This window comes from Oncorhynchus gorbuscha, linkage group LG05 (assembly GCF_021184085.1).
Source record: "Oncorhynchus gorbuscha isolate QuinsamMale2020 ecotype Even-year linkage group LG05, OgorEven_v1.0, whole genome shotgun sequence".
Lineage (NCBI taxonomy): Eukaryota > Metazoa > Chordata > Actinopteri > Salmoniformes > Salmonidae > Oncorhynchus > Oncorhynchus gorbuscha.
In genome coordinates, this window is record NC_060177.1 from 61,324,939 (window position 1) to 61,352,067 (window position 27,129).

Here is a 27,129-nt window from a genome sequence, read left to right on the forward strand (position 1 = left end):
TATATAGCATAGGGAGTAGATGGGATGCCATGCATCTTCTACTCTGGTCATGTTTGACTGCACCCATAGAGCACTGCTCAGTCCAGTTCCAGCCTGTGGATTATCTTTGAAATAGACCCAGCCTAGTCTGTCACTGGCTGCTGCATTGATGTATTCAGGCTAAAATATTTTGATTTGAGACAAGCCTTTTCTCAAATCAGTGGCACACTTGAGAACCAATGCATGTATTAATGTCACAAATTTTATTTGTCACATGTGCAGAGTACAGGTGTAGAACTTTACAGTGAAATGCTTACTTACAAGCCCTTAACCAACAATGCAGTTAAAGAAAAAAAGTTAACTATTTACTAAAATAACAGTAATAAAATACAAAATAAGTAGTAGCAATAAAATAGTGGTAGCGAGGCTATATACAGGGGCTACCAGTACAGAGTCAATGTGCGGGGGAACTGGTTAGATGAGGTAATATGTACATGTAGGTAGTTCGAAAGTGACTGCATGGATAATAAACAGTAGCAACAGTGTAAAACTGGGGGGTGGGGACAAATAGTCTGGGTAGCCATTTGATGTGCTGTTCAGGAGTCTTATGGCTTGGGGGTAGAAGCTGTTTAGAAGCCTTTTGGACCTAGACTTGGCTCTCCGGTAACGCTTGCCATGTGGTAGCAGAGAGAACAACCAGTGCTCTCGATGAAGCAACCAGTGCTCTTGATGGTACATCTGCCAAATCTTTTTGTCTCCTGAGGGGGAATAGGCATTGTCGTGCCCTCTTCACGACTGTCTTGGTGTGTTTGGACCGTTATAGTTTGTTGGTGATGTGGACACCAAGGAACTTGAGCTCTCAACCTGCTCCACAACAGCCCTGTCAATGAGAATGGCAGTGTGCTCGTTCCTCCTTTTTCTGTAGTCCACAATCATCTCCTTTTGTCTCGATCACGGTGAGGGAGAGGTTGTTATCCTGGCACCACACTGCCAGGTCTCTGATCTGACCTCCGCCCTATACGCTGTCTCACTGTTGTTGGTGATCAGACCTACCACTTGTGTCACCGGCAATCTTAATGATGGTGTTGGAGTCGTGCAATCATGAGTGAACAGGGAGTACAGGAGGGGACTGAGCACACACCCCTGAGGGGCCCCCCGTGTTGAGGATCAGCATGGTGGATGTGTTGTCACCTACCCTTACTACCTGGGGGCGGCCCGTCAGGAAGTCCAGGATCCACTTGCAGAGGGAGGTGTTAAGTCCCAGTGTCCTTAGCTTAGTAATGAGCTTTAATGGCACTATGGTGTTGAACGCTGAGCGGTAGTCAACGAATAGCATTCTCACATAGGTGTTCCTTTTGTCCAGGTGGGAAAGGGCAGTGTGGAGTGCAACAGAGATTGCATCATCTGTGGATCTGTTGGGGCGGTATGCAAATTGGAGTGGGTCTAGTGTTTCTGGGATAATGGTGTTGTGAGCCATGACCAGCCTTTCAAAGCACTTTTTGGCTACTGACGTGAGTGCTACAGGACGGTACCTTTGCTTTCTTGGGCACAGGGACCATGGTGGTCTGCTTGAAGCATGTTGGTATTACAGACTCGTTCAGGGAGAGGTTGAAAATGTCAGTGAAGACACTTACCAGTTGGTCAGCGCATGCTCGGAGTACACGTCCTGGTAATCTGTCTGACCCTGCGGCCTTGTGAATGTTGACCTGTTTTTTAAGGTCTTACTCACATCGGCTATGGAGAGCATGATCACAGTTGTCTGGAACAGCTGATGCGCTCTCATGCATGCTTCAGTGTTGCTTGCCTCAATGCGAGCATAGAAGTTATTTTACTCGTCTGGTAGGCTTGTGTCAATGGGCAGCTTGCGGCTGCGCTTTCCTCTGTAGTCCGTAATAGTTTGCCACATCCGACAAGCGTCAAAGTTGGTGAATCGTACTACAATCTTCATCCTGTATTGACGCTTTGCCTGTGATGGTTTGTCGGAGGGCATAGCAGGACTTCTTATAAGCGTCCAGGTTAGAGTCCCGCTCCTTGAAAGCCGCATCTCTACCCTTTAGCTCAGTGCAGATGTTGCCTGTAATCCATAGCTTCTGGTTGTTGGATGTATGGATGGTCACTGTGGATGATGTCATCGATGCACTTATCAATGAAGCCAGTGACTGATGTGGTGTACTCTTCAACATGTTCCAGTCTGTGCTAGCAAAACAGTCCTGTAGCTTAGCATCTGCGTCATCTGGCACTTCCTTATTGAGCGAGTCACTGGTACTTCCTGCTTTAGTTTTTCATCAGGAGGATAGTTAGTTGTGTTTTTGCCAAATGGAGGGTGAGGGAGAGCCTTCTACGCTAAGCATCTCTGTGTAAAGGTGGTCTAGAGTTTTTATTTAAATGTTATTTTTTCTCTGTTTGCACATTAACTTCTTATGGTATAGGGGACACTTGCGTCCCACTTGCCCAAAAGCCAGGGAAAATGCAGCGCGGCAAATTCAAATAAAATGATAAAATCAAACATTCATTAAATCACACATGTAAGATACTAAATTAAAGCTACACTCGTTGTGAATCCAGCCAACATGTCAGATTTTAAAAAGGCTTTTCGGCGAAAGCATAAGAAGCTATTATCTGATGATGGCACAACAGTAAACAAAGTAGCATATTTCAACCCTGCAGGTGCTACACAAAATGCAGAAATAAAAAATAAAACATGCCTTACGTTTGACAAGCTTCTTTTGTTGGCACTCCAATATGTCCCATAAACATCACAATTGGTCCTTTTGTTCGATTAATTCCCTCCATATATATCCAAAATGTCCATTTATTTGGTGCGTTTAATCCAGAGAAAAAAAATGCTTCCAAATTGGGGAAACTACAAAATATTTCAAGAGTTACCTGTGAACTTTGACAAAACATTTCAAACTGCTTTTGTAATACAACTTTAGGTATTTTTAAAAGTTAATAATCGATCAAATTGAAGACTGGTCTATCTGTTTTCAATAGAGGACGAGCGGAAACTAACTCTACTTTTCAAGTCTTGCGCAACACTCAACAGTGTTACCCATTTCCTAGTTGGCACTACTTCTTCATTGCACAAAGGAATAACCTCAACCAAATTCCAAAGACTGGTGACATCCAGTGGAAGCGGTACGAACTGAAAACAAGTGCCTAAGAAATATCGTTTCCCAAGGAGAACACACTGAACAGACAAGAGACCTCAAAAAAATAAATCCTAATGGTTAGTTCTCGGGGTTTTGCCTGCTACATAAGTTCTGTTATACTCAGACATGATTCAAGCAGTTTTAGAAACTTCAGTGATTTCTATCTAAATCTACTAATGATATGCATATCTTATATTCTTGGCATGAGTATCAGGAAGTTGAATTTGGGCAAGCTATTTATCCAAAAGTGAAAATGCTGCCCCCTATACCTTAAGAAGTTAATATGGTGGTAGAAATGAGGCAAAATGTATACGTTTCCGGGCATTGAAGTCCCCGGCCACTAGGAGCGCCGCCTTTGGATGAGCATTTTCTTCTTGGCTTATGGGGTTATGGGGTTATACAGCTTGTTGAGTGTCTTAGTGCCGGCATCGGTTTGTGGTGGGAAATGGATAAACTCTCTTGGTAAATAGTGTGGTCTACAGCTTCTCATGAGATGCTCTTCCTCAGGCGGGCCAAACCTCGAGACAGCCTGAGTATTAGATTTTGTGCACCAGCTGTTATTTACAAATAGACACAGACCACCACCCCTCGTCTTAACGGAGGCAGCTGTTCTATCTTGCCGATGCACTGAAAACCCAGCTGTATGTTATCCATGTTGTGTTTCAGCCACGACTTGGTGAAACATAACATTACAGTTTTTAATGTCCTGTTGGTAGGATAGTCTTGATCAGAGCTCATCCATTTTGTTATCCAATGATTGCACATTGGCTAATAGCAGTGGTGTAAGTTCTTAAGTAAAAATACTTTCAAGTACTACGTAAGTAGTTTTGGTTAGCTGTACTTTACTATTTATATTTGACTACTTGTACTTCTACATTCCTTAAGAAAATATTTTACTTTTTACTCCATACATTTTCTTTGAATGCTTAGCAGGACAGGAAAATAGTCAAATTCACAGACTTATCAGCTGAACATCCCTGGTTAGCCCTACTACCTCAGATCTGACGGACTCACTTAACATGCATGCTTTTGGAGTGTGCCCCTGGCTTTCCATAAATTTAAAAAACAATAAAATGGTGCCATCTGGTTTGCTTAATATGTGACCGACCGGCTCAAATTGGTCTTATGTAGCAGCATTTTATAAATTGTGTTTTTTACATTGGATAAAAGTGGAGACTCTTAGCTACAAAATTGTATATCATACACTAGAGTTGAGGAACAATGGGAAAGTAATTTTGATTTGAAAGTTGATAAACTTGGTAAATTCACTTTTGAGGAAATGGCCTTTGAATGTTTTGGTACTATTGGAGAGCCTTTTGTCTACATCCATTCAGCATCGTTCACACCCTCTTAAGCTTTAGCCCCACCCAACTCTTTAAGAGTTGATCCAAATGTACTAACAGCAGCAGTAAAGCGCCCAAGCTAACTTGCTAGCTACTTCCAGACATCTAAATGAGAGAGAACAGCTCACTGAACATTACTCGCCCAAGCAGAGCTGGTTAGGCTGCTATGTTATCCAGAGCGTTGGTGACTGCAACTGTGCCATTCGTAAATTCAGAGTGTTTCACGTTTACTGACACTGGCCATATTCAATCGGTGTTGAGTGTATATACATTGGTTATTCTGCGCTCTCTGGCACACTCGGACGAGAGTGCTCTGAAATCGGAGTTGATGGCCAGACTGAATTTACGAATGCACCCGAAATGGTTGCTTGCATAGTGGAGCTAGCTAGGTAAACAATGAACCATAACGCCATGAGATGTGATTAACACCCTGCATGAATCTGCAGGTAGCTAACATCCAGGTTCGATGTTAGCTAGCTAACATTAGACTATAGCTGGCCAAGTAAATGTAAACTATCATACTCGAATTCCACTGATTTCAAAACTCAGTCCTTCAGAAAAAAGACCTGAGAAAGAGGGCAACACTTATGCAGTTTTAATACACAATACATTTGTTTTTCTGTGCGTTAGACAGGATTACCTAGACATACTGACCAGCTCAAATAGACAAGTGTGCAAAGTGGTAGACCAATCCAAACTCATCTCTCGGCATCTCAGCCAATCATGGCAAGTGGGAAGGTTACTCCATTTTTCTTTGGCTAAACCAACTAGGCTCGTAATTGAACAATTCTATTCATATTTACAGACATATAGGCATACAAGTTTGTTTTTAAAGGCACATGAAAGTTCACATGTTCAAGAAGGCATTTCTGCCAAAAGACACATTTTGATTAAAAAAATTAAAAATGTTTGTTCTAATGGCTCTCCTGTGAAGTAGTGACCCGTGACATACGCCTAGTTTCCTGAAACGTATCACATAAGGATTTTCATTTTTAATACTTGTATATTTTAGCAATTACAATTACTTTTGATGCTATTTTAGACCAAATATACTAAGTAGAATATTACTGGGTGACTTTTACTGGAGTGATTTTCTATTAAGGTATCTTTATTTTTACTCAAGTATGACTGTTGGGTTCCACTGGCTAATGGGGCCGATGGTAGAGGGGGATTACTCACTCGCCTTCGGGGGTTACAAAGGCACCCCAATTTAGGTCCCCAATATCTCTTCTTCCTGCGAATTACAGGGATTTGGGCCTTGTCAGGTGTCTGAAGTAAATCCTCTGACTCCGACCCGTTAAAGAAAAAATCTTTGCCCGGCATGATGTGAGTAATCACTGTCCTGATTTCCAGAAGCTGTTTTCGATCATAAGAGACAATGGCAGAAACATTATGTACAAAATAAGTTAGAAATATCGCAAGAAAACACAATGGCACAATTGGTTAGGAGCCCATAAAATAGCAGCCATCTCTTCCGGGCGCAATCATAACAATTCATGTGATTAAGACTTTTACCACAACCAGGATGTCTTTCCTCCATACATTTTCACTCCAGCATATGAGCACATTAAATGTGCTGGTGTCCGCTATGACCTTGGATGGCAATGGCTTTTTAATTCCCAGCTGAACACCGTTAACAGCCTTTTTGTAGAGGATAATTCGTATCTAGTGTGGCGTAAATATTGTTTACAGTTGCTTTAAACATGCCCACACACACAGTCCTAGTAGTCATTGCTTTATTCTTAGTGCATTCTGAAATATTCAGACCCCTTATAATCTTTTCACATTTTGTTACGTTACAGCCTTATTCTACAATTGATAACTGTTTTTTTTCCCCCTCATCGATCTACACACAATACACCATAATGACAAAGCAAAAACAGGCTCAGACATTTTTGCTAATGTGTATATACAAAAAAAAATGTTTTTTACATAAGTATTCAGACTCTTTACTCACTACTTTGTTGAAAACTTTGGCAGTGATTACAGCCTCGAGTCTCCCCTGTGATGTTCGATCGGGTTCAAGTCCGGGCTCTGGCTGGGCCACTCAAGGACATTCAGAGACTTGTCCCGAAGCAAATCCTGCATTGTCTTGGCTGTATGCTTAGAGTCGTTGTGTGCTTGGAGTTGTTGTTCTGTTAGGAGAGGTCCTGAGCGCTTTGGAGCAGGTTTTCATCAAGGATCTTGCTCTCTGTACTTTGCTCTGTTCATCTTTCCCTTGGTCTCCCAGTCCCTGCCCTTGTAAAACATCCCCACAGCATGATGCTGCCTCCACCATACTTCACCTTAGGGATGGTGCGAGGTTTCCTCCAGACGTGACACCTGGCATTTATGCCAAAGAGTTCAATGTTAGTTTCATCAGACCATAGAATCTTGTTTCTCATGGTTTGAGAGTCCTTTAGATGCCTTTTAGCAAACTCCAAGTCAGCTGTTGTGCCTTTTACTGAGGTGTGACTTCCGTCTGGCCACTCTACTATATAGGCCTGATTGGTGGAATGCTGCAGAAATTGTTGTCCTTCTGGAAGGTTCTCCCATCTCCACAGAGGAACTCTGGACCTCTTTCAGAGTGTTCATTGGGTTCTTGGTCACCTTCCTGACCAAAGCCCTTCTCCCCCGATTGCTCAGATTTGCCGTGCGGCCAGCTCTATGAAGAGTCTTGATGTTTCCAAACTTCTTTCATTTTAAGAATGGAATGGCTTGGTTTTTGCTCTGACATACATGCACTGTCAACTGTGGGACCTTGTATAAGACAGATGTGCCTTTTCCAAATCATGTCCAATCAATTGAATTTACCACAAGTGGACTCCAATCAGGTTGTAGAAACATCTCAAGGAGGATCAATGGAAACGGGATGCACCTGAGCTCAATTCCGAGGCTCATAGCATAGTATATTTGCATAAAAATGTTTTTCCAATTGAAACATATAGAAAGAAATAGCTTCTAAGCAAAGAGCAATTTCTCAAGCAAGACATTTGTTTGGACTGTCTGGGAGTGGTATGACTGGGGAGGAGAAAACTGAAAATTAGCTACTATTGGCAGAGAGGTTTAGAACTCTTATTGGTTTATTAACCAATTTACCGCCTGTTGATGTCATAAGGTAGGCCAAAACTCCATCCCACCAAACAGGCTGAAATTGCAGGCGTTCTTTTGAAACCGATCTTACACTAAAAGGGCATTATCATTTTCACAGTATTATTCCAACCTCTGTGTGGAAATGTGTATAATTGTGTGTAGATTAATGAGGATTGTAATTTTTTATTTAATCAATTTTAGGATAATGCTGCAACGTAACAAAATGTGTAATAAGTGAAGGGGTCTGAATGCAGTGTATAGATATTGTATTACATTCTGCTGTATGAGGCGTATGACTGTGTGATAGAGGGATAGTGATCCAGAGGCTCTAGCTAGCTGGTGCCCCGTGTGGGGATGTCATCAGAGCCTAACGAAGACCCCAGAGACACAGCCCTCCCTCCCATGGACAGACCAGCTCGACTGGATCCCGCTCACTACTGCAGCACTGTCATTAATAAACCACAGCCAACCACAGGCACCCTGCAGAAGGAATTACTTACCAACTTACTGTCTAAACATGGTGTGTGTGTGTATTTGTGTGCATCTATACTAGGTACTGTAGGTAGGTGGAGATGTGTGTTTGTGTAAGAAAGGCTAAATGAAAAATCTGTCTGATACAGAACCTATATACACTAGATGTTTTGCTATTGTATCGTTATATTAACCACCTCTAATGATGCTATTCTTTGGACACAGACAGTGCTGTCTAGATGCTCACCGTGCCACTACTATTGCAAAAGGAAATGTATTTAGTGTATGTTTGTTTCATATGGTCAAAGACTTTTCTTGCCATGTATTTGCCATGTACCATAAGAACATTTGAAAATAAAATTGCAGCACTTGAAAGTAGGGAGAGGTAAAAGGTTGATTTTATTTTTTTAAGCAATTTGTATTCACAGTAATGAAGATAAAGGGTTTATGGCAGTACAGCAGCCTCTACTGTGGCCATTGGTCACATAGACGACAGGTAGGGGGTGAATGCTGCATAACTCCTTTACTCTACTCTTGCATGTCCCCACCTCTTCACACACTGATTTAGTTGTGAAATGCTCTCTTTAATGTGTAAGGCAGCAAATCACAGCTATTATAGTATAATAATTTGTTTTGGAAACACTTTTATGTCCTATACATTTCAGTGTATGTAATGTGCTATGGGCTACTTTGGAGAGTGTCTTTATAGTTAATTGATGGTCTGTACTCTGTTACTCCTGCTAACTACTATATTAAAGAGGCCTTAATCCTCTGCTGCGTAGTAACTGACCTAATGGTGTATAGGGAACACCCTGTAGGACACAGATTGGCAGCTGTGCGTCTGCCATAGTGTTGCCTCGGGCACAGCTAGCATCAACACTGTCTTGCACGCCTGCTATCCTCAGTTCACAGGGTTGACATCTATGGCTATGCGGACCTTCCCTTGTTGAGTGGTGGAGCACAAAGCTGGCCCTCACCACATGGTGTGGGAAACATGGCAAAGCTGCGTTGACATTGCCTTTGAAGGCCATTGACGTTGCCTTTTATCAGTTTTGACAATCTGTTAAACTGAATTCTAATCTGCTTTAGCTAGTGCTGAATGTGTTCTATAATAGATATGCAAAAGTAGCTCTAGCTGTATTTTTTAATATATTTTTTTTAAGTACCCAGGGCTAGAGCTTAAATGCCTGATATGATGTTGTAAAAGCAGTATATATGTGTGTGTTTTATGGCGAGTGTAAGAAGTTGCTCTGGGCAGGTCCGCGACCACCTTGTCTGGGATGGACGAGGTATTATAGGATAGCTGGATTAGATGGCCCCATCCCCTCTCAAATACAGCATTAAGTGTGGGGCAATGATAGGAGGCTGTCTCTGGGTGTTATCTGGAAATAGCTGCTGGTTCCATGATAATGGTTATCGATTTAAAGCTTTTAGGAAGCGGCAGCAGCTGCTCATGACAAATGCTGGGGGTGTTATTGTTGAGTTGTCGGCTCTCTCCTCCATTACTAACTGCTGTAATGTCTGAGTGCGAGCATGCAGATGTGATCTTAATTAAACGCTGGCTTTGACTTGACACTTAAGCCCTAATGGACTTTTACAAGTATTATGTTTTTATTACTGTTGTATATTGAGGGAAAAGGTGTTGCATCTCGGCATAGAAAGTTCAAAAGTTGAAAGTCCTCATCTTTTAGATGGTGCCAATCAATAATAACAATGGGTGATAGCCATTGCTTTATCTTGTAGTGTTTACAGACAAAATTAACCATTTACGTATTTTCATAATCCATAAAAACAAGAGTTGTTAAAGTTTTTGTTCCCATTGGTGTTCATGCACTGACATAATTCAAGCATCTAGGCCTAATAACATATATACATATATACACATAATAACATATATACACATGTTGTGCCTCCTTCCCTACAGGTATACTGGAGACAAAACGACTTGAGATCATCAAATCTAATGGCACCATCGACCAGGTCTTTGGCGACGTCATCTACTACGCAGCAGATCTGCCCATATGGTGGCAGGTGCCCCAGTATGTGCTCATCGGAATCAGCGAAATCTTTGCCAGCATCGCAGGTGAGTGGAATTATGTTCTGTTGCCCAGAGGATATAGAAATGTCTAAAGGAAGCGTATATATCATTATAAAGAGATGCAGAGATCTGATAATGACAATGATTTGTCTAACAGATTTGGTTACAAGTGATAATTTGGTCTTGGTCATACAGTCAGTACTAATAGATGTTGATTTAATTGTTACAATGTATCTTGATTGCACCACCACTATTATCCAGTAGCCAATTATATAATGTTTTGTTAAAGGGGAAGTAGTCTATGTCATGGTAAAGTAACCTTTTAGTATGCGTTGTGATTAATAGTCCTCTCCTCCAGCCTTTGAACAACCTGACATTGTTTTCCTCTTCATTCTTATGCCCTAATGCCTAATCAATGGTTTTCTGTTCTAAAACACAAAACCCTTCCTGCATCCTTACATATGTATAACAACTGTTGCCTGTGCTATTGTTGTAATAGCTAGGTAAGGAATCCAGGGACGGATACATTTAGTAGGGATAGAGCTTGCGCCAAAGAGATACTTTATCGCAGGTTTTAAAGTCAGATTTAGGATTGGACTTTGCTGAGCAGCATGATATACAGCCTGTACAGTACGTCAACAGACAATGGACAACCACATTCATATAGTTTGATTGTTCTCTGTAACCACCGCCTGTGCTGGCATGCTACATTAGTTCTACATCTAGTACCTATACAGATACTACGGGTAAGATTACATTCTATAACATTGACCTTGTCCATGAAATGCCATCTAAGTGAATGGCAAAAATACATTGTGCATTTGGTTCAAGTCTTTTCATTAAACACACAGCATGTAGGCTACTAGAGCTCTTCTCAGAAGTTCACCCACACTAGTTGACACCCTCACACAGTGAATTGGACCTGCAGTGAATGGTGCTGTCTGAGTAAATGGCAAAAATACACTCATGAATTGCTCTCTGAGTGAATGGAATGCGTTGTGTATTAAACAAGGATTTTGCTATTTTGAACACAGCATGTAGGCTGCAATCATAGAATTCTGTATGTCTGCAAGAGCTCTCCTCAGAAGGTGGTTCATACCCTCACACAGTGAACTGGACCTGCAGTGAATTATCCTTTCTTTACCCTTCCCAAGGACATTATTAAGTTATAGTTTTAACTTGTTGTGGTATGCTGTCCAAATTGTATTTTCCATTTTTTTGTGTGTTTTTTTCCCCCTGAGAGAAAATAGAACCCTATGATTTCTGTTAGCATTTTCATCTTGATGATTGATAGTAAACGGGTAAGTGTCACTCAATTTCTAGCATAAGGTCTTTACTCTCCCTCAGTGATTGCAGAGAGCCATTATATGGTTGATGACAAGAGTCAAAGCAGTAACACAATAGTATGAGACAAATACATGGGCTCTGTGCATGGGCATGGCAAAGCTAAAATAAGAGCTAACAATATGGATCTATAGATAACTATTATGCCAACAATCATATATTTGTTGTTTGGAAATTAAACCAATTCATGCTGATCCGCTCATCGAAAGTAAATGGAAATTATGCTTTGAATTGTGGATATGAATTGTCAGTTGTGCAGAAAGCATTTGTACACTTAATGTATAAAACATTAATATTTTAAAAATATATTTTTTTAAAGATCCCACCATGTCGAATGAAAATATCTTCTATCGGAATGTATAAAATTATAGCTGTCATTTATTTTTAAATATACGATATGACTTTACCTGCATAAAATCTGTGGATGGAAACGTGGTTAGTAAGGTACGTAATCGCTACCCAGAAATGATTTGATATTGGGATAACATCGGCATTGGACTTTGGTGGTGAAATGCCAACTTTGAACTTCAATTTACACAACTATATGTCCAGGCTCTGTCGCAGCAGACTGGGAGACCCATGGGGTGGTGCACAATTGGCCCAGCATCGTCCGGTTTAAGGAAGGGTTCAAAATAAATAATTATATGGCAGGTTATTTGTCAGCCATTGTTGCCGTTAATACTAGTTTGACCACCAGAGGGCATCTTTGAGAAGTTAAGTTATTGAAATGACATGGATCTGTAGACCTACAGTAAGAGTCCTGTTTAATTTACTTATTGGCATACAGGCCTACTTCAATTACAGAAAATCAATCATTCAATCATTCATTTGTGCACGTCATCACACAGCATACAAGTCGTACATGTCTTCTAAATACATTCAAGCATTTTAGTTATAAAATTAAATAACAAAGGGAGCCTTCACTATTAAAACAATGAATAAATGTCAACATGTCGGATAAAGAGATTGAATTCAGGAATGCATTTGACTGTTTTTAATATTAGGAAAATATGGCGCTGTATAACATGGCTGGTCGGGAATAGGCCTAGGACACTAAGTGACTGCAAGTGAAGAGCAAAATAATCCACACCCTAATTGTAGGCTAACCGATTGAGATTCAGTGAAAATAAAAATCTCAATTCTTTATCAAGACCAGTCCCCATTCTGTGCCTGGTGAGCAGTTCATCAAGTTCTAATGTCAGAAGAGGAATGGAAATGTCAAGGTGAACCGACGACCTGACGAACCTGCCACGTATGTTGACTCTGCCTGTCGGAGGTGGAATTCCAGACTGGCCTGGATTGTGACTCCATCTCGTTCCTCGCCCTCTTCAACTCGTCATTCTCCACCTGGCTCTCTGCCAATGCCATCTGGCTCTCTGCCAATGCCGCCTGGCTCTGGACCAATGCATCAGCTGTCGCCTGTATCTCTGCCCCCAGAGAATGTTTTTCTTTCTGCTGGTCTGCCTTCAATGACTCTATCTCGGTCTTCAAAGTTTGACTCTGATCCATGTGCACCTTCATCAGATGATCAGAATGGTACTGTCCTGAGCCCCCATCCATTACAGTGGCCTATGATAGAAACGGTAGATCCATTAAGTGAATCCAACACACATGCTACGTACAGAAACACGTATTTTTAAGAATCCACTTTCTTGGGGACCATGCATTTTTCGGGGCAGCCCGTTGTCCAGCCATTTGTCTACTGATCTCCACGGATGGTTGTCGACACATTCATAGACCCATACCATATATATATTTTTTTAAATGCACCAAAATACCTTTTTAGTTTTGGTGATCCTCTCAGCTTCGGCTCATTTTCAAGTCCTCTGGTGGTTAGTCCTAACCTTGGAATGAGTAGCACCATAGTTTTCATTGAGCCAGCTTCTTTCTATGTCCATTTCATCTGTTCTCTTTGGACACTATTTAAAAAAAAATTGTATTATTATTATTTTTAATAGATAAACAGCTTGTTTTTTTTAATGGTAAGGGTAGAGTTTGGGGTGCTGTGAGGAGTAGTGGAAAGGTGTTACAATGGGGCATAAGTATACAGCAGTTTGCTGATTGTCCTCACTCTGATTATGCTGTAACAACATACTGTATGTAGTAGCACCATGACCAGTATTAGCAAATCATGTCTATCATATAATCTCTCCTCTCTCAAATCTTTCAAGGTTAAGCTGTTGTGAGATATTACATAAGCTGTTCATCTTGGCTCTATGAGCAGAGCACAATTTGAAATCAATAGAATCCTACCTCATTATTATTATTATTTTATTTATATTTCTCCTGCAGTCATGATCATTACCATGCTAAGGCTTCTGTTTTGGAAAGATTTCAATTACCTGGATGACTGGGGTTGTTGAGACCTCGGCCCATGATTGAGCCATCCTCCCGTCTGTCTATTTGGCTTGCTGTCACTTCCTCACTATATTTTACATTGCATCCTCATTTTCTTCAACATGTCTTTCATGCGTAACTTCTCTAAGTTATTGCTAGTTCTTACTGAAGATTGTGTTTCTCCTCCTCAGGCCAACAATGGCGTCGCCACATAGGAGACCCTTAGCAACTTAGTGTTTAGTCTTTTGTATTGTCCCTAGGCGAGTAGACTGAAATGTAAGACTGTCTTGAGTAAAACCTCCAGCATCCAGTTAGCCACTCACTCCTGGCACTCTTAGCTACTGACTCATTCTAAGGAAGTGTATATGACTGGCTGTCTGCAGCTGATGTCCTCTCATCAGGTGCCCTGTCTTGTTATGGTCATAATCTCTGTGGATCCCCTACCATGACACAAGCCAACCATATTGACTGTTGTGGAGGGATTGGTACCAATGGCAGCTCTTCCACACTATGGCCCCTGGAGGCATTACTGCTAACAACTGCAACCAGGACAACCCCTAACCAGGGAAAAATACACTGTAGGTACAGTAGCTGTTGTGTGGCTGAGGGCAGATCATTTATTCATGTGAAGTAATGTACTCACAATAATTTTTTTAGATCCACATTATCAGTTCAATTGAACATAATAAAGTTATGTTTGGAACAGCGTACACACTGGTTTGCCCAGGTGTCTATTAAAAACAACTGGCTGTCATACTTTATTACTGTACTAGTACACCCATGAAATTCAAATACAGACAGAATAAAGCTGTGGGGAGCCCTTAAATAAACTTCCCCTCCACTTTTTCCACACCACCCCACTGGGGATATCTTCAATGAAAATTAGTTGACAGAATTGTGACATATGTCTGGAAAAAACAGTTTTCCCCTGGTCTTATTCTATTTGAATACATCCTTTTTAATATGTCTAGGGCCCACCTCCTACCATATTGCAATTCCTTTATCCTTGGAGGGACTATGGTAATTCTTTACTTATGCACCACCTGCAGTTTGCCTGCTTTTGGGCATTAAGGATATGCAAAATGATCCCCTCTGGGATTGATCTTTGGAAATTTTTTAAAGCTAATGTTATTTTTCAAGAAAAAAAAATCTACCCTTCCAACACAGCCCTCGGGAGAAGGCAAAATAAATTATTTTAACTTTGTTTGTTTTGCGTGTGGTTGGGAAGCGGACATTATTATTATAATTAAATCTCAACTCATTCTATCTACCTCCACATAGACAAGTAAGGGATTGAAAATTAGGGATGTGACAAATGTAAAATGTTTATTTTGAAACTTTAAGAAAAAAAATTGTATAAGGACATGTGAATTCACACTTCAGATTTGGTCCTGCGTATGACCACTAGGGGGCAATGCAGTTCAATCTACTGCAGTCATGGCTACCAGACAGCGCTGACCTTACTGCTGTCCCCACCCACTCAGCAATGATGGTAGTTAATGCCGTTTTTAGGTTCTCTGTGTGCATGTTCTCAGTTGTCAGTACATGGGACTTCATGTCCCACTTCTCATCAATGTGATGTCGCTTTGCAGTGATGTATGACTGTTCTTTGACATCCGACAATCAGTTGATAAAGCTACGTATGGTGTTTGAGAGCTTGCGCTTTATACTTTTGAGCGATCATTGTACATTTTCTTAATCCAGGCTGTCACGGTTTTTCGACATGGCATCCTGTAGTCTGCTTCTATATATGCCATCAGGGCAGCGAGCCAACATCCTCTACCATTGACAATGGCTGCATATCAACTGCAATCATTTTTGTAGTCAGCGCTGTGATTTTCTCACTCCGTCCCTTACTGCACTGTTGCCAGCAACGGGTTGGGGGTCTCCGTGCCTCCCTTTCAGATGGTTAAGCATTGCACCTGTACTGCCACTGTAGCTCAATTCCACCTCGTGAAGTTTGCATGTCACCACCTTCTCTTTTAACCTCAAAATATAAGCAGACTGGACTTTGCTGCTGTCACTTTCCTGTCTCACTCTCCACCATTTTCCCAACTGTTAATGAAGATGACGTTCAGAGCACTTTATCCATGGCAAATCATTTTTAAAAAGGATATCTTCTAACGTTATGGAATTATTGCGTTTAGGTATTTGTAGAATTCGTTTTTTTCTTTGTTAACTGTATTGCGATGTACACTACCATTCAAAAGTTTGGGGTCACTTAGAAATGTCCTTGTTTTTGAAAGAAATGTCCTTGTTTTTGAAAGAAAAGCAAAGAAAATGTCTCTTTTTAAAATAATAGCAGATTGATCAGAAATACAGTGTAGACAATGTAAATGACTATTGTAGCTGGAAACGGCTGATTTTAATGGAATGTCTACATAGGCGTACAGACGCCTATTATCAGCGACCATCAGTCCTGTGTTCCAATGGCACGTTGTGTTAGCTAATCCAAGTTGATCGTTTTAAAAGGCTGATTGATCATTAGAAAACCATTTTGTAATTATATTAGCACAGCTGAAAACAGAAGCAATAAAACTATGTGCTTTTTTAGACTAGTTCAGTATCTGGAGCTTCAGCATTTGTGGGTTCGATTGCAGGCTCAAAATGGCCAGAAACAAATAACTTTCTCCTGAAACTCGTCAGTCTGTTCTTGTTCTGAGAAATGAAGTCTATTCCATGCGAGAAATTGCCAAGAAACTGAAGATCTCGTACAACGCTGTGTACTACTCCCTTCACAGAACAGTGCAAACTGGCGCTAACCAGGATAGAGAGTGGAGTGAGCATCCCCGGTGCACAACTGAGCAAGAGGACAAGTACATTCGAGGTTCTAGTTTGACAGACTCCTCACAAGTCCTCAACTGGCAGCTTAATTAAATGGTACCCTCAAAACACCAGTCTCAACGTCAACAGTGAAGAGTTGACTCCGGGATGCAAAGAAAAAGCCATATCTCAGACTGGCCAATGAGAAGAAAATATTAAGATGGGCTAAAGAACACAGACACTGGACAGAGGAACTCTGCTTCGAAGGCCAGCATCCCGGAGTCACCTCTTCACTGTTGACGTTGAGACTGGTGTTTTGCGGATACTATTTAATGAAACAACATTTCTAAGTAACCACAAACTTTTGAACGGTATTGTACATTTAGTTTTAAAAAATACAATGGTTAGGGATTTTTTTCTAAACCATCCCGATTTTGTTTAAACGTTCACACCCCTATTGAAAATAGTCCTGCAAATTCCTCTTCACGACATGTCCCATTGTACTGCTGTGCAGGGCTTTTTTAATTTGCTGTCAAAAGGTTACCTGACGATATTACTAAATGTTTTCAGGTGGAAACAAATGGAAAGATCAGGTGTGTTGTGGCAGAGCGTTTGACACAGTGTAATAAAGTTTCCACAGCAGATTATTTTTTTCTTTTAGGAAAGTGTTTTGTATCATAACAAGCTACATTAGTCTCAGACCAGGTAGCTGTACGAGGAGTTGTGTGTCACATGGATTTCTTGTAATGTTCCCCTCGGAGGAATGCCTAAAAAGGCATCCGTACTTAAGAGGCTCCTTTATCTCTCCTGACAGCTGCAGCTATAGGGCCTTATTTGAAAAATCACAAGTTTGAGGCACCATGAAATTATCAATGTCAGCTAGCAGGCAGCTCTTATGGCAAAATAAAAATGATTTTATCTTTTTTTTCCCGTTCTCCTTCCCCCTTCAACCCCATCCTCTCTCATGACACATAAAATATTGAGAGACCTTTTCCAGAAACAATTGCAGCTGAATAGGTACTTGAGATGGTCCCCTGCTGCTGTAAGGTAGCCTGCGGGTGTAGGAGGGGAGAACAGCCCTATGTTTCACTGATATTTAGCAGTCAAACAGTGCAGCGGCAGGCCAAGTCTCTCATGTATATAAATTGATCACATTGTTGTTATGGATGAAAGGCCTGTTATTCTGATGCAAATCTAATCTCCTGTAAGTGGAGTTCTACAGTGACGCATGAGAGGTGTTTCCATAGTGATCGCCCCTGGCTACTTTATCTGGGTGGGACCCATGGGTAATAAGTCATCCTCACTGTAAAACACACTGTCTGCTGCTGACCACTGCGCTACGTACTAGGCTTGGACGATATACCGTATATACCGGGGTATTTGGAAAAAGCCACGGGATGTTTTTTCAATACCGTTGAAACTATTTTGTTTGACGTTTTTAAATCAATTTGTATGTTTGTAGATACAAATAGTTACCTGCAGTTAACTTGTGCAAATCATTAGGAAATAAAGAACAATTGCTTTCTTCATTTCACCTGGAAGTCCCCCGTCACGCGGTCTTTGTTTAAAAGCACACAACGAACCCGTTAGCCTTGTGAGTCACTCACTGTTGTGTAGCATACGCCAGGTGATCTAATTACAGTATGGAACTGTTTGCCAGCTAGATATCTAAGTTAACTGTCCAAAATGTGCTAACTGCTCTGCAGTTGTGCATTTGGTTTGCTAATTTAGTAGCCAATTAGCTATCTAGAAAAGTGGTTAGCTTCTTCCAAAATCAAGCATTTGCTTGGTACCAGCAGCGTATCTTCTGCTGGTTCAAGAGCCTTTGCTGGCTAATATGTGTTTTGTGCGTGCAACAAACTGGGAGTAGCATTTTTGAGTTACTTGTATAGTTTAGGTCAAACTGTACAAAATGTTTGCAATGCGCTCCTTAGTATTTAGTTAGCATTCTCATGGGATTTTACATGTACTTGTTAGCATTGCTAACCTTCGGATTTCAGAGTATCATTGGGTTTGAAAACAGCACCCTTTCTTCAGTGCCGTTATTATCGAATACCCCGGTATAGCACAAGGTCGTTAAGACAATCTGGATAACTCCCAAGCCTACTACATATCCACACACCACACAGCCAATGGACTGTCCTCTGCCAAAGGCATCTAAAAACACTTTGAACTGTTCCTCACCCCAGGCCGGTTGTGCCATGGTTGGAACATGGGCATTGTTTGCCCAGAGTCTAGAAATGTGTTTGGATCAGTGTTAGCATCTGTCAATGTTTACTCTGTATGACCGGATGTACTGCATGATTGTGTTTGTTTACTTGTTAGTATTTCTTGTTTATTCCTTGTTTATTCTATGGATCTCTGAGTTCCGTGTCTGTCTCCTCTCCAAGGTCTGGAATTTGCCTACTCAGCCGCCCCCAGGTCCATGCAGAGTGCCATCATGGGACTGTTCTTCTTCTTCTCTGGGATTGGTTCCTTCGTGGGCTCCGGCCTACTGGCCATCGTCTCCCTCAAGGGGATTGGCTGGATGTCCTCCCACAAGGACTTTGGTAAGAGCGAGAAAACACTCATCCAATACAAGTTCTTAAAGTAGGTTCTTCTTTTGAGACAATGTTCATTACTCATATAATAGGAGTTGGACATGCTCTTCAGGGAGAAAAAATGTGAGCGAGAATTACGGTGCATTGTATTGCCTCAGCCTGCATAATGATCTGTATATGGACTCTAGGGAGGCCTGCCATCACAATCAGCCTTAAACATGGCCTCTGAAAACTACCTTCAACTCCCTGGCCATTGATCTGTATGAACACAGTTTTCCAGGGATGAGGAATAGTATAATGTTCTGGCTCCACTCATGCACACTGTCTAGAGTTTTTATAGATGTTACCGTAAAATTGGTGTGACAAAAACATCAGCAGTGTGTCATAGCTTACTGTTGTCCTCGAAAAGAAGAACACAGTATTGACATTTGGATTCCCTCTGCAGTATTTACCTTCACATCAACAGAAATGTATTTCCTGGGGGGACGCGTCACAATAATTGTAATGTCGTCCTGATTTAAAAATCCACTTAAGAAGTTTGCAAATTGGTTGCACCAAAGAAGGAAAAAAATTATCCTGGTGCAATTGTCTTATTTTAAGTGTTTCCTGTAATAAATAGAGATGTCAGACTAACGACAAAAGGTTTGTGTAAATCTGTCGTAGTGCTAGAATAAATAGTGTGGCGGTGGCAGCAGATGGATGTGTTCCCTGGTGAAAGGAGCCCCCCGGCCCAGATGCACTTTCCAGGGAGCATGCGGAAAATACGCCGCACTGTAAATTGTTTAACCACCAACACCTAATAGCTCATTAATACAGTGTGCCGACAGGTTGGGAGGTATTTTTGATGACATTAGCACTTGGAGATGCTTGGCACGGCTTCATAAATCCATCCTGCGACTTGCCTAGCCTCGCCCGAGGAGCCGTTTGTTTAGTAAGCATAATTTGATTGTTAAACGAGAGCCTCGTTTGCCTGCAAGCTTTCTTTCTCTCACTCTATCTCGTGCTGCTTTTTGAAAAAGTAATTTTAAAGAAAAAACACACCGAGTAGAGGTGGGCGAACAAACAGAATAAAACATCCAGGTGGCCAAAGCTTTTGCCTCAAAGCCTGTCAGTTTGTTGTGCAGTTGCTTGTTGTCTTTCCTTCACATACTTTGCTGGGCTTTACCTGTCTCTACATTGCTTCTTTACCTATCTGCCCCACCCCCCTTGGCTCAGCGCTCTGCAGGAGCGATGGAAGCGGATCCTCCTCATTTCCATGGCTGTGTGATGCGGAGGCAGAGCGAAGCGTGGAGTAAACAGGAGGTTTGGTGAGCAGAGTGGTGCAGACCTGGGGATAGACACCCAGTATTAATGACAAGCTGGGGGCCTGATTACACAGCTCTCTCCTCTTAAGTAAAGCTGCCCCTGGAGTGTGCACCATATAGCTGCCACAGCCAGCCAGCTAGCTAGCTACCTACCTTGGCAGCTGGAGGCTACTACTCACCTCTCTGTCTCACTACACCACCTTCTCTCTTCGTCTTGTCCTCACAAACTAGCAGCAGGCATGCGCAGGTAGAGAAGCAATGTAGGATGCAACGATACAGTCCATCTGTCCAAATGTAAAAACATATGCCTTTGGTAACTGTAGTACAGTCGCAACCAAAATTATTGGCACCCTTGATAAAGATGAGAAAAGAAAAATAGTACAATAAGTAATACTTTTTAAGACTTTTTTTGCCAAAAACCTGGTTGCCTCTACCAGGAAGCTGTAACTTGGCTGTGGATCTTCCAGCAAGACAATGACCCAAAACACATATCAAAATCCATAAAGAAATGGTTAATTGACCAAGAAATCAACACTTTGCAATGGCCATCTGTCTCCGGACTTAAAACTCATTGAAAACCTGTGGTTTGAATTGAAGAGGGTAGTCCATAAGCGCAAACGAAGGATATCAACGATCTGGGAAGATTCTAACATCCCTCCCAATGTGTTCTCCAATCTCATAAAATGTTTTAGGTCTGTGACATTTTCCTCGCAAGGGGTGCTGAAGTATTAAACTGGTGCCAATATTATTATTATTTTTAAAATAAGTATTACTTGTTAAACAACATTTTTTTTCTGGGCAATTGTATCAGTATAATATATATTTTGCATATAATATAGCTCAGTATTTGTATTATCTTACTGTATACAGTATTTTTTTGCTCATCTTTGTCAAGGGTGTCAGTTATTCTGGTCGTGACTGTATTTGTATTATGTTTTTGACTTGGTGACTTTTAACTCTCCTGCTGTGTTCCGGTCAAATTGGACTGAGTTTTCTCTCTGAAAAATGTAGTTCCTTTAATCAGATTGTCATAAGGTTGCATGACTTTGTCCACACAGGGCATTTGAACACACAAAATACATTTTGATGATTTTCAATACATTTTGCTTGTTTTCTTTAACTTTTGTACACCTGTGGTGTTCCCTGTCAAAAATGACCAGTCATTACAAATTAATTTTACAAATATATATATATATTTGACCTTTTATTTAACTAGGCAAGTCAGTTAAGAACAAATTCTTATTTTCAATGACGGCCTAGGAACAGTGAGTTAACTGCCTGTTCAGGGGCAGAACGATAGATTTTGTACCTTGTCAGCTCGAGGGTTTGAACTTGCAACCTTCCGGTTACTAGTCCAACGCTCTAACCACTAGGTTACCCTGCCGCCCTGGGTGAGACTATAATTTAGTGTAATAAAATTGAGTTCAGGCACATGCCCATTCATCAGATGGGCACACCTCTCCCAGACACCCACATGCATGTGTGTTTGAGCACACACACGCCTCACTCCCCTTCTTGGCTTCCATGGCAATCCCCACAGGAACCTTACCCCAATAGAATCTTTCCCTCATGGGAACCACACCTTTTGGCATTCTCACAAAAAAATCACAACATTGTTTCAATGTATACAACTTTTCTTGCAGCTCTGGTATATAAAGCTTTTTGAGGCCTTGCACATAATTCATTCTGTGGCAGCACAATGACCAAATGATATACTGTATGTGAGGCTCTTGATCATATCTTTGATCATGACACTGGTGAGGAGGAGAGAGTCCTTGTTAAACTTTGACACAAAGTAGTCTGTGATGAATAGCACTATGTTTCATTTGAGTATTTGTTAGTCTAAATAATCCATACATTATGTTTTTACAAAAAAGCTTTTACTCAAAAACAAGTTGTATGAGCTCAGGTCAATGAAGCCTACAGGCCATAAATAGCAAATAGAAGTTCAAAACTTTTGATTTCCACAATAACTTAAGTTGATATAAAGATCTAACACAACATTAGGTGATCATATATGTATTATTATGGATTTATAATCCGCTATAATGGGGCGGTCATTTTGGACCGGGAACACAGAATTATTTAACATGAAACGAACACAACAGGAGGGTTAAAATCCCAATGGGCTTTTTCCACAGTCAGGCTGACATCACATCTGACTGGTCATTCATCACAATCCTTTTATTTGGTCTTAGAAAAGGCGGCCATCTCACCTCCGCTTTGACAGAGACTGCATTGTGCTGAGTTAACCCCACAGTTAGTCAATGAAAGGTCAACCTTCTTTCCTTCTGCCTCATGAGTTGGCTTGTATACATAAATATGTTTTGTTCTGCTGAAACCTGTGCTCCTTTGAATTGTTGCCCAAGGTATTCATCCACCATTGACTTTAAGGAACACAATGCTTGAGCTCTGAGTAGGTAGCTGCAGTCACAGACCAGGAAATGGCCTTTTTATTTTAATTGGTTCAAGTCCTGACTGGTCCAGGATCAGATGTTGGGATATTTTAGACATTCACAGTTTGGGTTGAGACCCACATATCCTGCTCAACACTCATTTGATGATACTCAATGAAAATACTGTTTTTAATAGAGGGCAACGGTGCCAAAGCAGGACAAATGGTCACATGAGCTCTTCTTGAGATTGGTGCTCAAGTCTTCCTGCTTAATATAATACATGCACTGTATAAGGGAAGGTATTTCTTTAAGTGAAAGAATAATCCATGTGAGATATATATTTTAAATACTGTAAACGGCAGCTTTTCGGCTGACTGATATTTCCAGCCTATCTAGCTAACAGCAGATGCTTGTTCTTTCCTTTTAATTGTGTCAGAGTTCAGGGTTGTGATTTCTCCATTGATAAGTTAATAATGGTATTGATAGATACAGTAATCAATGTATTTACAATTACCTGCACTCATTATTGATCAACTGCTTCCATTTTGTCTCTAGTCCATCCAGAAGTTTTACAGTACAAGAAAGGGAAGTCGGACAAAGTATGTTAATGTCCACAGCTGGGGCTGAAGATCATTGGAGGTCTGTGTGTTTCAGAATTGTTGTTGTAATTATTGCAGCAGCTCTCTGCCTAAATGAATGCATCACGGTGGCTAATATTATTCAGTTAGAGGCAAACAGACATAGTAGTTCCCTTCAGTGTCCCACCTCTGGATAGCGCTGCATTCCTCCGTGTCGATCGCATTCCCTAAATACCTGTCAAATATGTATGGGGTTCGTTAATGGTTTGTACAACAAGTCCTTGTTTAGTTTTTGCTGCTGTAATTACCAGCCAAGTGACCCCTGGGGAGGCATGAGTGGGAAGGAGGTAGGCAGAGGCAGACATAATGAAATTACAAAAATGTCAACCCTGCACAGTTTTTCAAACCTACCCCATAAACTGAGATGTAAAGACTTGTTTTGATTTGATTTCATCAGTCGTCCCCTGATAATTCTCAGGATCCAGTTATATTACTTATTCTCTGGTGATGTTTATTGAATCTATAAAACACTACACAATTAAGGTCAATGAACGGTGGCTCTTTCCCCTCAATATGCATTTATTCAGCATGCAGTTCTGTCATGCCCTCTCTCCTCTCCCATTCTCCTTAAGGCCAACTCCCCTGTGTTAATTAAGGCTGTGCTTGCAGTCTGCGTGTCGGTTAAAGCGAATTATCGATTTGAAACGCAAGCAGCAGACTCTGTCGGCATTAACCCCCACCCCATGTGAACATTATCCTGCCGGTCTTCTCCTTTTCCAATTATCCATAAAGAGCACAGAGCACAGTGAGACACATCTATGGGTTTGAATATGATATGGATTCTGATGTGCAAGTGACAGGATATACAGTACTGCACTACTCATAAAGGTGAAAACAATCGTATGATGAACTGCAAAGGACACTATTTAGACGGCCTGCACAGTGACTCCTCCCTTACGTTTTGGAGGTTCTTTATGGTTAAAATATCCCAACTTGCATATTTTCTGCCTCCCCTGGTGAAGTGCTGCTAGCAGCGATCCGTTGAGTTGTAGGTGTGATTTATTTTCAGGTTTGATTTAGTATAGTTTATAGGTTTTGTGTTTTGGAAATGAATGAGATATCAGGGGTCTTGGCACTGTTTAAATCGTGTCTCCTTTTTACTGCTCTGGTCAGATGGTAGACTATACAGAGTCTTCCCTACCAGGTAGGAACAACTTTTTATAGATTGGTTCGCGTATTTGGCCGTATTGTCACCAATAACTTAATTGTTAGTGAAAATTATGCACACAAATATATGCAATCCAACGGTATATGTATTAGTGTTGTATTTTGGTCATGCCTCGTGACTCAGATTGTCAAAATTATTTCAACCAATTCCAAAGCGTGTCCAGTCAAAAGTTCAAGCACTTGGTTAATTGGGGTCATGTTGATGACCGCACCAGTATCATGTGTGAGATTGACCTATTCCCCCTGTCGTGTACATGGTGGCTGTGTGAGTCCTTGTGTTCCCCCCAGCTCTGGATGGACCGGTATAATTGGACGGTCTCTGAACCCCAGGGTCCGGAGGGCCGTCAGACCGCTCTCCCTGTTCACTCTCTCCCAGCCCGCCCTCACCATGGGAAATGACAAGACCTCTGTGGGATTAACCCCTTCTCCAATTAAAATCAAGCCTGCTCCTCTAGGTCGTTATTCACTGTGACAGTCCAACGTGGAGAACTTAATAGGTGCATTCTTTTGACAGCACACTGTCCTGGAGCTTTGGACTTCCTCATTTGAAGATACAGTATGTAGGCTAGCTAGCTGAGCTCTGTCCGTTCTCCCATGTATCCTTCCGGGCTAAGAAACCGTGCCATGCTGTGTGCCTATTGTATAAACTCAAACCCTTTTGTAATAAACATGAGAGAAACCCTATGCTGGGTACTCTAATTGGGAATTCAAAAGAATAGCTGTGATTTGTGTCAGATGGGCTGCTGGTTAAACATTAAGGCCAGTAAACCACTGCTTAACATGGCCAGGGGTGGAAGGCTTCTCTAACGCCAACACAATTGTCAGACAAAGCACTGTTTTACCTTGCAAAATCATTGATTTAGTGCAGCTGTCGGCTTTTCCCTTGATGCGAAACTGTAGCGGGGGGGGGCTAGATTTTGTTTAGAATTGCCCTCCAGTGTTTGAACAGGGACAACCACTCCAATCAGCAGTGCCAGCGTTCAGATGTAGATGGCAATAGCTGGGTGCAAGCATAAACCTCGGAAAGAGGCTTGTTCGTAACAATGCACTGCGGAGACTGGTGATGTTAGCTGAGAAAGGAGGGTGACAATTTTTATATCTCATGAAGACAGAAGGGTAATCATGGACAGTTTGAATAGATTTTTTTCACAGTACAGTATTATAGATTATAAAGTGGTGATATGACTTAAGGTTACGGAGTTGTTCTAATGCGGGTCTTTGTTAAGGAGATGATGCTTGTACTGTACACGGTCAAATAGCTTTTCTATGACGTACGATGCCTGTATCTCCAATCCATATCAAGCGTGAGACACACACTCATTATTTCAATCCCGCTAAACCAGAATTAAGGCAAACAATTAAGTGCGCATCATTGTGTTTTCACGCCTTCTTATTGAATCCGTTCCCCCAAGGAAACAAACAATCCTTTCATAGTATTGAGACTCCTTGCCTGTCCTCACAGCTGAGGGTCCAGAATGATCTGTTATTTTCTCATGCTTCAAGAGATTATCAATAATGCCCAGATTATCAATAATGCCATTCATATGATCATTGAAGTGTGGGGTCAAACTGCGTTAAGCATCTCATAGTAATAAGAAAATAAGATGCTTCCAGTTGCACTGACAGAGCTGTCTTTTTTTCTCAAGCATAAGCTTGTCTTCAGACAGATTTCATTTCTCTTAAAAGAACGAGCTAAACATGGAGACAAAGCAACTGTCGTTGCCATGTGACACTGCCATGTTATGCGAATGAACAGTTGTATGTATCCCTTTAATGTGGAATGCTGCTTTGTGATGTTGGTGTCATGCTCCCATCCCCCTCTACCTATTTTTCTCTCTGCAGGATGCATCAACCACTGCTGTTTGTCTTCTTCTTTTTTTACCCTTCCTTTCTAATAACTTCTATATGCCTCTTTATTTTGACCTGATCTCTTCCTCCCTACAGCTTCTTGTGGTGTCTCTTTCTGAGGTGTTGCACTTGAATTCTGTCATAACAATGGCACTGTTCCTACCACCTCCCTCTCTCCATCCCTCTTTCCAGGTAACATCAATGACTCCCAGCTCAACTACTACTTCTTCCTGCTAGCGGGGATCCAGTGTGTCACCCTGCTGGTCTTCCTCATCGTGTCGGTCAAATATGACAAACAGAAGAGTAGTAGAGCAGGAAGCCAAAGGCTGGGCATCACTCCCTCTTGACCCCAGGACTGACCCATGTCCATCTGACTTCACCCTACCTGCCTTAGTGCATAGTGGTTCGTGCCAAAACACCTCTGTGATTTGGTATGGGATAGAGTTTTTATTTTATTTTTCCTCAATGAGTTTTAAGACTATTACATTTTAAGGCAAAAAAAATAAGTTTGGACACACCTACTCATTCAAGGTTTTTCTTTATTTTTTACTATTTTCAACTTTGTAGAATAGAATAGTGAAGACATCCAAACTACAAATAAATAATTTCATTGAGTAACCAAACAAGTGTTTAAACAAATATTTTAGATCCTTCAAAGTAGCCACCCTTCGCCTTGATGACAGCTTTGCACACACTTGGCATTCTCTCAACCAGCTTCACCTGGAATGCTTTTTCAA

The 27,129-nt window shown here is 41.3% G+C and overlaps 1 protein-coding gene across 3 annotated transcripts in view; it reads left to right on the top strand.

The window, feature by feature from the left end:
• Positions 1–27,129, top strand: part of slc15a4 (solute carrier family 15 member 4) — a 37,801-nt gene extending 10,672 nt beyond the window's left edge. For all 3 annotated transcript variants that reach the window (XM_046350547.1, XM_046350548.1, XM_046350546.1), the window contains exons 7-9: positions 9,942–10,100; positions 18,890–19,048; positions 26,585–27,129. In XM_046350547.1, coding sequence (XP_046206503.1) covers positions 9,942–10,100; positions 18,890–19,048; positions 26,585–26,739 — 473 coding nt within the window. In that variant the 3' untranslated portion in view covers positions 26,740–27,129. The remainder of the gene's footprint in view (positions 1–9,941; positions 10,101–18,889; positions 19,049–26,584) is intronic.